Raw genomic sequence first — 13,230 nt, forward strand, 5'->3', positions numbered from 1 at the left:
ATCAGGGCAAGCCCTGCTGAGAAAAAATGATTTTGGAGGAAACACCCAAACAGAGTGTGAGAGTAATCCGTGTTCATGAAGAAGAACCTTCGAGGTAGAGGCCTATGCAGCTGAAAAGAGAAAAGTGAGGGAGAGATTAGTGGACTTGACATCGGATAAATTGAGGGAAGGGCAGAGCATGTCAAGTCTTTAGAAAGTCAAGTCTTCGGGAAGACTTGGGCTCCTCTGAGATAAGGAGCTCATAGATGGCTTTGAGGAGGAGTAAGATTATCTGGCTTACATTGTAAAAAGAATCACCCTGATTAGCAGAGTTGGAAATAATCAGCAGGGGATGTATCAGTAATTTATTACTAGATAACAAATGCAGCAGAACTTGGCAGATTGAAACAAGAGGAAATGATTGTTTCTCACATTCTGGTGTGTCCAACAGGCAGTTCTTTTGGGGGACTTGCCTGTATTCACTTGTACAGTTTCATCCAGCTGGTGGGTTTCATGGGGGCTGGACTCCATGAAATATTTGAGCCTTTCGCTCCACTTGGTTTTTCATCTTCTAGGAGGCCAGAAAAGGTTTTCTTTCATGGGGATGGCATTCTTCCAGCAGGGCAAGCCCCTGTGCTCAAGAACTTCTTGTGCCTTTTCTTGCATCACGTTTGTTAATGGCCTGTTGGCCAAAGCAAGTCATGGCCAATCCCGGAGTCTGGCCAATCCCAGAGTCAGTATGAGAGAGAACTATACAAGACTGTGAAGACACGAAGGTAAGATACATTAGGAATTCCCAGCATAAGGAACTGCCACAGGGGCCTAAAGTAGAAATCATGGAAAGCAATTGGGAGGCGCTACAAAATCCAGAAAAGAAATGATGATAGACTGCAACAGAGTGCTAACAATGAAAGTTTTAAGAAGTGCCCAAATTCTAAATGTGTTTTACAGGATGACCTTATTTTTATTGTCTCAAGTCAGTAGGACAAGGCTATTAAGCTTCCAGGGATTGGTGATGGTCTTATTATGCATGAGATGATGCCATAATAAAGTAAATGAGGTCAGGGATAGGTTTCTTTTATTGCCAATAATTATTCAACGAGTTTTCTGTACAATTGTAAACTTAGCACTTCACTTAGTGCCATGACTACATAGCACCCTGTCAATATCGTCATCAGCTAATATTTATCGAGCACCCTCTGAGTACATGGTATTGCACTCACAGCAACAGAGGTGAGCTGCATTAATTCCTTCAGCCAGTGCAGGATTATTGAGTGGTTTATTGCATCACTCTATTAATTGGTGCCCCAGCAGCTTCCAGAACAACATTTAGCTTCCAGAATGCAATTCTTTTTTCTCTTGGAGTAGATTTAGCTCTTGTAGAATTTAACTGCACAAAGAAATGATAGGGGTATCTGCCTTTATAAATACGCTAATGTTTTTTGTTTATCTTATTATCAGAAACTTGGAGATACTGGTCCCATTTCATAGACGGAGAAGTTGAGGTAGATAGCGGTGAAGTGATTTAGCTAATGCTATGTGCTGAGATGGTGACAGATCAGGGATTGAAATGCAGTCACTTTATCTATTGCACTATACTGCCTCTCGGTGGTGTATGTTATTCCCATTTTGCTCTCACACTAATATATGGTCATGAAAACACCCAAAAAGATTTAACTGGCGTCTATATTCTTTAAGGGAGTGTATGACACTTTTCTTTGACATCTGCACAGACTAATCACTGGAAAAGTGGTTTGTTTGTTGTTGTTGTTTAAGCCCCTTATTATAGGGGATTTGTCAGCTGTTAAAATCACCACTTTTTTGTGTGAGTTAAATTCTCATCAGAAAGATGTTTTTGCTTTGATGGTACATCTAGAGATTTAGGAACTAGCTCATGAAATAAATGATCTCATTGAGATCCCTACTTTCATTTTGTTCTGGAAACAGTTATTCACTGGCGATTGTTTTGGTTGATCATTCTTTTTGAGAGAGTTCTCTTTTTTTTTTTTTAATGAAAGAGTTAAATAGGGGAGCTAAGAAAACTGTGAGTGGAAGGGAGCCGTTTAAATGCAGAATTTCTTTGCAAATCTTGAAAGTAGCGCCATTAGATGTCACGTACTCTGAGATGCACTAGAGTGTACACCCTCCAGAATGTCTGTTTGTTGTAATTCCATCACATTACATATTTTAGTGCGTATCTCTTCCTAGCAGCTTCCAGAGCTTTTCAGATATTCAGCATCAGAAATTGCACTGTTTTATCCTGGATTTTACAAATAGCAACCAGATTATTGTAAAACAGAACTATCTGATAAGTAAGGTTGTGAATTGCTTTTGTGATTGTCATGGGTAAGAGCATTGAAGAAACTCACAAACAGTGCAGCACACTGGTTCCTGTAAAAATAAAACCTGTAGCAGTGAATGCGTTTTTCTGATGAATACGTTCAAGGCTGTGATCATTGTGCAACTTCTGGTTGGATGCTTTCAAACGTTCCATATTGAGAAACATCAGTAACAAGAACCAAATAGTCCACCAAAGCCTGTATTCAACTCAATGGAGAGGAACATAAATTCTTACTTAGAGTTTCATTGAGGCCAACTCTATTCGGTCCACCATGGGAAGCAGAGATTTGAGGTTCTCTCTTGATTTGCTTTCCATTTTTACTTTATGATAAGGTGGCTCCACTACTTTGGTTTTCACTTAAGGGGTTGTTCCAATTACTATGCAAAACACAAATGGAAAACAGACAAGACAGACTTCTGTTCAGCAGACAAAAACCAAAATGCCAGAACATGGTAATTAATGTGAGCAATTTTATAAGCAAAATAATTTGTTTTAATTGGCTAAATAAGATCTGATATAATTATAATAGCCAATAAACTAATTTCAGAAAACTATTTATACCACAAACCTTTAATCACACTGTACACTCATTGCAATTTTGGAAACGGGTATAAAAATCGACCCAAATTATCTCATCTTTACAAATAAGAAAGATGCATTAAGGGCTTTTTTGAAACTTCAAAGGTTATGCTCTTTTCTTATTTTGGAGAATTTCTTTTTCTTTTTGGAAAAAATATATAGGCAATTTCAGGAGCATGAATCTTTAGTGAATCAAGAAGGAAGCATTATGAGGGTGAAAAATCTTTCTTAAGAAAACTCCTTTTGTCCAAGGTAAAAGGCTTATTAAGATGAGGTTTCTTCCACAATGTTCTTTCATATCATATTCACCCTAAGGAAAAACAAACCTCGTAGAAGAGAGAGATGTATAATTGGGCCTGAAATGACCTCCTAGAAGAGACCCTATAGAATTGAGAACTCTCTCTCTGAGGATTAGCTGCCCATGGGTCAACACAAACTGACTTCCAACTAATGTATAAATGATTTGGGGAAAACGATATTCTTCCAGAGGGCAGTTGTTAATTCTTCCTACCACAAGAATCCCAATTTGTTGGGATGAGCTAATTTTGACACCAACTTGAACACTGGTTGATGCACAGCATGTGCACACACACAAAAATACGTTAACGAAGTAAATAAATAAATGGCCTTTCATACAACCTCAGGGGTAAAAATGCTACAAATAAATTATGCACTTTTACATTATACTAGCTGTATTTTAACAACAGTTTTTAAAAGGCCAGGGACTGTATTATAAGCTCTTTCACATAATTTCTGAATGACAGAATTGCATGCCCATCAGAATTGCATGCCCACCAAATCAACCTGTCTTTTTTAATAAGTGCATTCTAGGTACAAGGTAGTACTCAAAGGAATAGCAATATATATTATACAAAAAAAAAAAATACTTCGCTCATGTAACCTTCAGTATACTTAAAATCTATGTGATGAAGTGAGATATAAATCAAATTTAAAAAGACCTAGTAATATTAGAAGAATAACAGTTCACCAATAGTATGAGATATCCAAAGGCAGGACAAGATTAATGGGAAAATTATATGTATTAAAATGTTCTCAGCAATGGGTGCTTAGAAATGGGAGAAAAGAGCATTTACTGTGAGCTAATATAATGTAGAAGAAATATTTTTGGATGGAGAAATATCTTATTTTGAACAAAGGATAGCATACATTTAACAAATCGTTCCATGCAAAAGGAAAACATAGGGAAATAGCAGGGTACAAAATGTGTTTGGAGGTATATAGACCAGATTTTAAAACACTGCTAGAAATAGATGAATGTAGGCAAAATTGAATGGCTCATTCATGTATCAGACCCATATATACTCAACACTCACCATGTGTTAGGCACTGGTCTAGCTACTAGGAATATAGCAGTGAACAACAACAACAACAATAAAAATACGCTGACTTCGTGAAGTTTATGCAAATATTTCAAGACAGTAAGTGTGTGACACCATTGATTATCCTAATATGGGGAGCACAGGCAGTTCCTTATCTTAGTTCTATTGCTTTTTATTTGCGCACAGACAGGCAGAGACCATGGTGTGTGTGTGCATATATATAAATATATATTTCAAATAAAAGCATTTATTCAACTTGTTGAAAATTCAACAATATTGTTCATCACCATGTACACAGAAAAACACCATATAGGTTGATGGAATTGTTTATGTTGTTCCAGATTGTTTTAGTATTATATAGACTTAGCCAGAGAGAAAATAAAAGAGAACATAATTAATGCATTTACTTAAAAAGAAAGAATTAAAGGTGATTAAACGCTGTGGGTATTTGTGTGGTTATTTCTGTCTTTATGTGTAACCTTAAAAGGATGACTATCAGCTGATAACTTTTCCTTTTCCATGATGGAATGGGTGGCCTGAGGGGCCCGTCTTCAAGCAAAATGTAAATGCCAAGTATGAGGACCCAAATCAATGAGTATCACCTTCCTACAGCTTTTTTTTTTTTTTTTTTTTTTTTTTTTTGCAGAGAACTGCATTTGTTTCTATCTGTGCAGCCATAGCTACATCATTCATATGTAATGTTTGTCTTTTATATTATTTTGTATAATTTTGATGATTTTCATAGAAAACATGATGAAAACATTTCCCCCAAAAAAGTGTTGCTGAATTTAAATGTGGTTAAAAACTTAATCTCCATGAGTATAGATGATCAAACACTCAACAAATATTTACTGAGTAAGCAAGCTAGTTTGTTTACAGATTGTGGGAGGTACTAAAGATGCAAAGTGTTTAAAATGTGAATATTGTTCTCATTTAATTTAAATACATATGGAAGAACGGGGCACAAACCAGAAAAGCAAAGTAATAAACCAATGTGACATAAGCTAAGTCTGAATGCCTGACATGGATAAAAATAACTAGAAGGTAGAAAGACAAGGGTTAATATCCTGGCTTTGCCATTTGCTCCCTATGTGACATCGGGTAAGTTAATTTTGCTAAATCTCAGTTTTGTTGTCTGTAAAATGGTTCTAGTAACAGCCATTTGGTGAATTGTTGCAAGGTTAGAAATTAGAGGTAATAATAAGTCCTTGTCATTTAAGAAGCATTCTCATTACTATGAACTATTTCATTATTGTGTAGGTGTTAGCTATATACTAGCTATTATGGTAATAGCTTCACATGGATTAGCTATGAAGTTCTCACAATATTTTACAGATGGGGAGAGCAGGGTTTAGAGAGTAAAAGAATTTGACCCATGTTCCACAATTAGGAAACAAATTTCAGGGTGGGGGTTTGGACTTAGGACTAACCCCAAAGCCCAGCTCCTAATTATGATACATCCCAGAGCACTGTGATAGCTATGGGAATTAACAGTTTCATCAATGTAAACCAAGAAAGTCAAGGATATCCTTGTGGAGGACATGTAACCTGTCCTGGTCTGTGATAAAAGATTGGAGTTAAATATGTTCATATGAAAGAGAAAAGGCTGTTCTAAAGAGAACAAATAATGTACTTGAGGCTCTGAAAGGGATGCATATGCATCAGGCTGGGCATACAGTAAGCTCTTGTGCAGTAGGGATAGAACCAGTGTTTACATGGATAGGTTGGTGTCAAACCACAGAGGTGACTGAAGTTGAGGCAAGCAAATCTGCACTTGATTCCCTAAGGAATTGTGAACCTTAGATGATTTGCAAGCTGATACATAAGATAATGAAATAAGACAGACTTTCAATTGACCAATCAATAACTATTGGGAATGGATGTCATTCAGAGTGGCATTTTAAGAAGGTTATTCTGGCTTGATAAGGATGAATTGGAGAAGGAAAAAAAAAACCTCTTAAAACGGCTGTTTTCAATAGCTGTGTCATGACAGTTGGGAGAAGTGTCACAACGAACAAGGCACTAATAGAAAAGTATTAGTTTGCCAAACATTAGCTGGTTTATACATTGGGGCAGAGTCAAGGTCGTACGTAGAATAATGTCATTCTCCTTTCATTCAGATTCCAAGTACATTCTTGAGAAGGGGAAAGGCAGTGTTACGATCTCTGATGCAGTCCTTGCCAGAACCCTAGGAATGCCCCCTGGAATGGGTGCTGCATTTCACCGCCCTTCATGTGTTTCAGCACAAATAAAACAGCCTAAAGAAGTGCTGCATTAAAGAATTATTGCAGCTTTCCAGGCAAAAGTACACAAATCAAGAAATGTCGGAGGTCTAAAAACAGTAACTTTAAGAGATATGGGGTTGGTATTTAAGTTATTGGTAATTGAATGATTGTGGTGGGGGAAGAACTGAGCCCTGAATGGCTCGAAGGATTTTACATTTTACACTGGTGAGGAGATTTGGAGAAAGGGCTTGCTTCGAGGGTGAGTTCATGAGTTGAGTGTTAGAACTTATTGAGTTTTAAGCATATTATCCAAGTGGAAAAACCCAGAGGGGAGTTTGAAGAACTGTAGCTTGTAAAGAAGGTCAGAGTGGAAAGAAGTCTTTATGAGTCATCCATTTTGAGGTGATGAAATATTGTCCATGTTATCCATTTTGAAAATTTTAAAAAGCTGTTGAGTGGGTTTCCTAACAATAGCCTAACAATAGAAGTTCACATTTACTGATGCACCTGCTATGTGCTGGGAGCAGGACCTACCACGGCACAGGCATCATTTATTCTTAATGACAACCCATGAAGCAGGTAGCCTTACACCCATCTTAAGATGAGGACACAGCCCCACAGTGAGACAAAATAACTCGGTCAAGGTCACACAGCAGTAGGTAGTGGAGCTGGGATTCAATCTTAGGCAGGGTAACCTGGTTCCAAAAACTGAGCACTTAACTACCGTATCATACGCTGTCATATAAGCATATGAATGTAAAGCTCTCCCACAGAGAAATAAGTCACATAAAAGTCACATTCCAGTAAGAAATATTAATATGACTTGGTCACCCCAGTATAATCACCTAGCCCCCCACCCCACTCAAGATATCTTAAATCACACATATCCACTCCACTACAAATGATATCCACTCACGGAACCCACCTCCTCACTAAGGAAGCGGTAAAAATAAACAACAGTGCTGATAGCCATTTGTAGCTTTAAAAAAATCTCTCTTTTTGTCCGCTTTGGAGATTTCTTTTTATCTTTCATTGACAATGTTTTGCAGATCCTGTTCAATAAATCTCGGGCCCCTTCCCCTGTTTTTATTGTGCTGAAATAGTTGCGTGCTGAAATAGTTGCATCCTTGTAACTGGGTCTTTATTTTTATTGGCAGAAAATTCTCAGTCCATTTATTCCCTTGTATAAAGTAAATTTTAACTATAGAACCTGTATCAATAATGTCATTTAAAGGAGGCTGCTTCCAGTACACTCTGCAAAATGTCCGCAGAGATTTCCGGATTTCCCAGTCACCACTTCCCTCCCTGCTAGCCAGGCCTTGCAGCTCCCTTTTCCCTTCTACGTCTGAGCACTCTCTGTTCTCTGGCCAGCTGCCTTCTGTTCAGCCCCTGTGTGTTCTCCATTCTCTGCTCTGCCTTAATGATAAGTAGAGTTTCATCCTAAGCAAATTAGGGTGGAGGTGGGGATTACTTCTTTATTTGGGTCCAAGCGAAAAACATACCCTACTATTGGCAAACCATGAAGAGTATGACACTTCGAGTTTAACAAGATTAAGCAATGTGGCCAGTGTGGGGGAAGAGAGTGTTATTCTTCTTGGACCATTTCTCATTCTATATCTGGTGGCTTACATAGGAATTCCAAATTACAAGATGCCTAGGGTCCAGGGATATGTTGTTGGGACATAAGATAGTTGAAATGGTTGTGTACCTGGGTTTTTCTATTTTTTATGTTTCTGAAATGATAATTGTTATAAGTAGGGCACATAGAATTTACTTTCGGATATTGGAATTGCTTAATTTCGAAGAGATGGCCAGTCAAAAGCTTGGGCATCTCCTCTTCCTGTTCACTTACTACTGTTTTAGCTCTGCTTACCACGAAAGGTAAGCAGTCATTTTCACCAATAACTTATATCAAATAGTTGACCTTGGGACCAGCAATTTACATTCTTATAAAAGAGGTCACTTAGGGAATTTAACTGTGTAATCCTAGCCCCCATGTGGTAGGAGATGAGTAGAAATGGAACAAAGCTGGTGACACACCATTTGAAACAATTTGAATTGGGAAATCATTTCTTTTCGACTTTGTGTTAAAAATGGAACCCACTTTAAAATGGTACAGGAAGGGAGAAGGATGCAGTAAAAGTCTGTAGCAATAGTGACTCAAAAACTCTGTTCCAGGACTCAAGAAAGCAATCCTGTTGTCACATTTGGAGGGAAACCAGAAATAATTTAGGTTTTTCACTTTCCTAATAGCTTCTTTTCCAATACCTTTCCTTCAGATACCATGCCGTCCCTTTTATTTTGCCTTTATTAATGAAAACTAATGAAGAGAAACACCGTTTAAACTTGAACTAGGAAACACAGGTTTTGTAGTGCTAATATTTTGGTGTGGGCTCTTTTTTTTTTTTTTTCCTTTAAGACAATTATCAAGACGAAGCATTTGTTTCTTCTTTTGTTTACCCATGGCAGTTTGTCAGCAGTTATGATAAGTAGAGTTCCATCTGCCAGTAAAACTACATTGCAAATTGCCGTAGAAATTAGCAGCTTTCATTTTTGCCTACATAAATAAATATGCGAAATAAATTGCATATAAATGCATCCTAAAAAATCACAGGTACACCACACAGTTAAATGCCAATCAGACAAAACCAGAGACACACTGCGATTATCTCAGTTTTCAAACCTGGGAGATACACGAATGTGTTTCTAAATGAGAGAGGCAGTGTATCATGCTCGCTGAGATAAAAACAGAAGCTGCCAGACACTGCACTGTGGCTTTATTCTGAGAATCCTTTGCCTGAAACCCGCTCTATCTTTTCTTGATGTTCTCTGTCTCTCTCTCTCTCTCTCCCCCTCTCTCTCTCTCCCTCTCTCTCTCTCTGCTTCTCTCCCTCTCTCCTCGCTGTCTTTCCCTCGCTCATTGTTCTCTCTCTCCTCCTGCCTTTGATGCACATACGTTGTCACAATTCATTGACTCTCCTCTCTTCTCTGTTCTTACACTCAAGCCTAGCGGTGCTTTCGCCAGGCAGCAGCAGCCTCTCCTGCGAGTTTTAGGCATGTATGCAGCTCAGTTTGATCGAGCGTTCCTTTTCTGCCTTTTCACTCTTACAAAAGATTAAAAGGTGGCGTCACATTGCTCCCCTGTTCCTTCCCGCAGGAGGGACTTAAAAGGGACAACAAAAACTAATCACTTTCAATAAGCATTTTCTTGCTGGAAAAAAAAAAAAAAAGAAAAGAAAAAAAAAAAGAAAGAAAAAAAAGGCGGGGGGTGGACTTAGCAGTGTAATTTGAGACCGGTGGTAAGGATTGGAGCGAGCTAGAGATGCTGCACGCTGCTAACAAGGGAAGGAAGCCTTCAGCTGAGGCAGGTAAGCGCCGATCGGAGGGTTTGACCGAGTGGCTTAGTTAAATCTCTGTTTTCACCGTTTTGTAATTGAGAAAGGCATCCGCAGCAGAAGCCGATTTTTCAGTCGGCTTCCTTTTGTTTAACATAGAAAGTACCTGTATTAATTTTGATGAATTAGAGCATGCAGCAAATTCAATTGAAAATAGATTTGTATAGTAAATGCATTTATACTGAATGATTTCTCCTCCGTTTTATTTAAGGAGAGAGATGAGAAAGATGATTTTGATCAGAATAGCACTTTGCATTACGTTAAATTCTAAACAGCTAACGGAAGGAAAAATAATCCAATTGATACTGCTTTTGAACTCCGGGACTTAAACCCTAGGAGACAGCTGGCATTTGAAATTTTTCTTCTAACTGAACTTCTGATGTGTTATAATAATTTTTCACCGGAGGTTTAAGCAAGGGTAGAGTTTATTTAAGTCGAGCTCCTGGGGTTTGTTTGGCTTGGATCTTGTGGGTGAAGCGCTTCTTATATCTCCTTAACCTGTGTCAGGTTGATGTTTCATAAATGGAGATTAAGTGTTGTCCCAAATGAAATATGAAGTTAAAACATCAGGTTAGGGTATGTTGTAGAAAGGGATCTGGTAAATAATTAGGATAACTGAATTATGACAGTTTGAAATGGGAGTTAACTCTGGAGGTGCTGTTTGATAAACCTTTCTAGATTCTAAGCGGTTCAATAATGGAGGGGCTGATTACCAGTCTCGAGTCGGAACTTTGCATCAGGATCCTAAATGTGGAATACATATGGATTTTCACTGTAGGTAGCTTTTAGAAATATGTCCCTTTTGTGTGCTATGAATGAGAGTTGTGGATTATATTTGATGGCATTTCTCCTTTAAAGAGCTTTGGGGTGAAGCTTAAAAGGCTCATATCTATTTTAACATTGAACAAACACAAAATGCAATACATGCTGATCTCCCAGCACTTGATTTTTGTTGCTACTTCTGTTGTTTTAAAGTTTTGATTATGTGTTTTTAACCTCAGTCTTTGTCGATTCTGTGTTCATTGCTTCTGCTGCTAAAATGTATTGCTGACATGAATAAACTGAGATTTGAGAAAGAAAAAAAAAAAAACCCACCCAAACCCACCTCTGATTAGCCAAGTTTCTAATTAAGGATAACAGAAATCCAGATTGTATCTAAGATTTTACCTAAAAGATAGCATAGAATGTTTAAAATTCATTTTTAAATGTTTTTATGAGAAAATCTGAATATTGAAAGTACAAAATTCAGTTAAAAGAATCCTCCTCTGGAATGATATATACAACGGTGACTTCAGTGCCTGTACTAGGTTTGGTCCTAGAAAGAACTGCACTACTATGGCATTGTTGATTTCAGCGGCCACAGAAGGGAGGATATTTTACGTATTTGTCTGCAGATAAGATTTTTTCTTCCCAAGTTTCCAAACCGGACTTATTCCTCAATATCATACACTGGCATATCTCGTGTTTGCCAGACCATCTAATGGCATCTTGTGGGTGCAGCCTATGAATCCAATTTTATGAGGACATCAGAAAGTGCTGAGTAGTGGGGAGTACAGACCAAATGGACTGTGGGTCTGATCATACTTCATCATCCAGAGATAATCTCCAGTGGAAGTTCCCTGGGAAGCCCCTGATACAGGTTGGGGAAACTTAATTTTTCCTCATGGTTAAAAGAGTAGGGAAAGATGTAGACAAGAGAAAAAGACACTGCTGTCGAATGTTTGATGTAATCGTGCTGGTGGTAGCATAGTGAATTTTTAAAATCACATCACATGTAATTTTTTTCAACTTAAGAAACTTTGCAGAATCTTGAGGCAGCTTTTCTCAAATTCAATCTCGTTTTTTTCCTACATCGTTTTTTCTTGCGTGAAATTTTTCTCTGACTCCAGCTATCCCTAACTATTGAAAGCTGTTATTCTGCTGCTGATATGATTATTTCTCAAATAAGTGGCAAGTGTTGAAAGGATGGGCCAAGAGAAATATGTTGTCTGTATCATATATGCTTTGCTTTTATTTAGGAAAATGACTTCTTCCAGGTGAGGCAATGATAAATTTGAAGTTGCGACTTGGCTGTTTGCCGCACCAAACAACTATCCTTTTCTTAGAGAACAAAATAGAACTAAAGTAAGCAGAAATAATTTCATTGTAAACTGGATTGTAGTTCAGCATGTACTTTTTAGGCAGATGGTAATCAAAGCTATCCTTACTCAAACTATTTGATTCATATAAATAGCATTTTTCTGAATTTTCCAGTAGATGTTGCTGGAGAGCAAAGAAAAGAGCATTTTTTTTTTTTTTTTTTTTACAGGAAAAAAAGAAATGCAGTAGACTTGTAAAAGCCAAGGAAAAAGATTCTTCTCCCCAAACTCTGCTGATAGCATTTTGCATAATTTGCTAATTAATGAATTATATTGAATCATCACCGTTTATGATGTTCTATAGAAAGCTATTAAAACTTGAGTTCGATTTTAAAATTATGAGATTGTTCTCTTTAGTCCCTATATATAATGTCTGTTTGCTGTTTTCCGTTTTTAAAAAATCAACTTAACTGCACATTACTATTCAGAACATTTCATCCCTGAATGCTAAAACCCTTTAACATGCAAATATGATGTCAGAGGAAGAACTGAAATAGAATACCCTGAGAAGAGTAATGATCAAACGCATTATAAAAATATGCACCAGTTGCCAACATGTAATGAAATATTAAGAAATTAAAAGCATGCAACCTCTAAAGTAATAGAATTTCATTGCTCTGAGACTGTTTTCCCACTGAATATTAAGTGCTTAATAGATCTACCCGTAAAAAACAATCGAAAACCTACATGATTTGTCACTGAAGTTCTTTCATTATATGATTTTGAAAAATTAGCCCAATAGGATTTTCCTCAGAATAGGAAATGTAATTAACATTGGATATTAGGTGCCAGATTTCCAAAGCAAAAGCTATAAGGCTTGATGGAGAAAATAGGAACGCAGAGAGCAAACATAAGCACTAGAAACTGAGGGGACCCACGCTGGAACTACTCTGCTTGTAATCACTGTGATAAAATGACAAAGACGTCCCAGAGGAGCCCAGGAATCTCATACCCAGACACGAACTGATGCAATTTCAGGACCAGTGACCTCTATCTATGGGAGTATTTATTTTTGGAAACGATCAATTAACTGATTTCAATAGTGAAAGGGAAGTGTATATATTTTTTCCAATGAGAGGGGGATGTAGGGTATTACAAAAGCACTTGCAGACAGGACAAGGGTGTAACCTATGTTGGAAAGCTTTCGGTTTTCTTACCTTAAGCAGACCTAGTTCTTTGCTGGTGGATTCTTCTTTGGCATTGAATCACTTCTTTGTCAGTTTTCCTTCCTGA

At 37.5% G+C, this 13,230-nt stretch overlaps 1 protein-coding gene across 8 annotated transcripts in view; it reads left to right on the top strand.

Moving 5' to 3' along the window:
* The window catches only part of TENM2 (teneurin transmembrane protein 2), a 1,186,617-nt gene that overhangs the window by 490,224 nt on the left and 683,163 nt on the right, over positions 1-13,230 (top strand). For 4 of the 8 annotated variants that reach the window (XM_054488242.2, XM_054488243.2, XM_054488245.2 and 1 more), the window contains exon 1: positions 4,888-9,832. The exons of 3 other annotated variants lie outside the window; for them this stretch is intronic. In XM_054488242.2, the coding sequence (XP_054344217.1) occupies positions 9,787-9,832 (46 nt within the window). In that variant the 5' untranslated portion in view covers positions 4,888-9,786. Of the gene's footprint in view, positions 1-4,887; positions 9,833-13,230 lie in introns of those variants that run through there. One more of the 8 variants, XM_063665338.1, reaches the window with a different exon arrangement.

Source organism: Pongo pygmaeus, chromosome 4, assembly GCF_028885625.2.
Source record: "Pongo pygmaeus isolate AG05252 chromosome 4, NHGRI_mPonPyg2-v2.0_pri, whole genome shotgun sequence".
Taxonomy (NCBI): domain Eukaryota; kingdom Metazoa; phylum Chordata; class Mammalia; order Primates; family Hominidae; genus Pongo; species Pongo pygmaeus.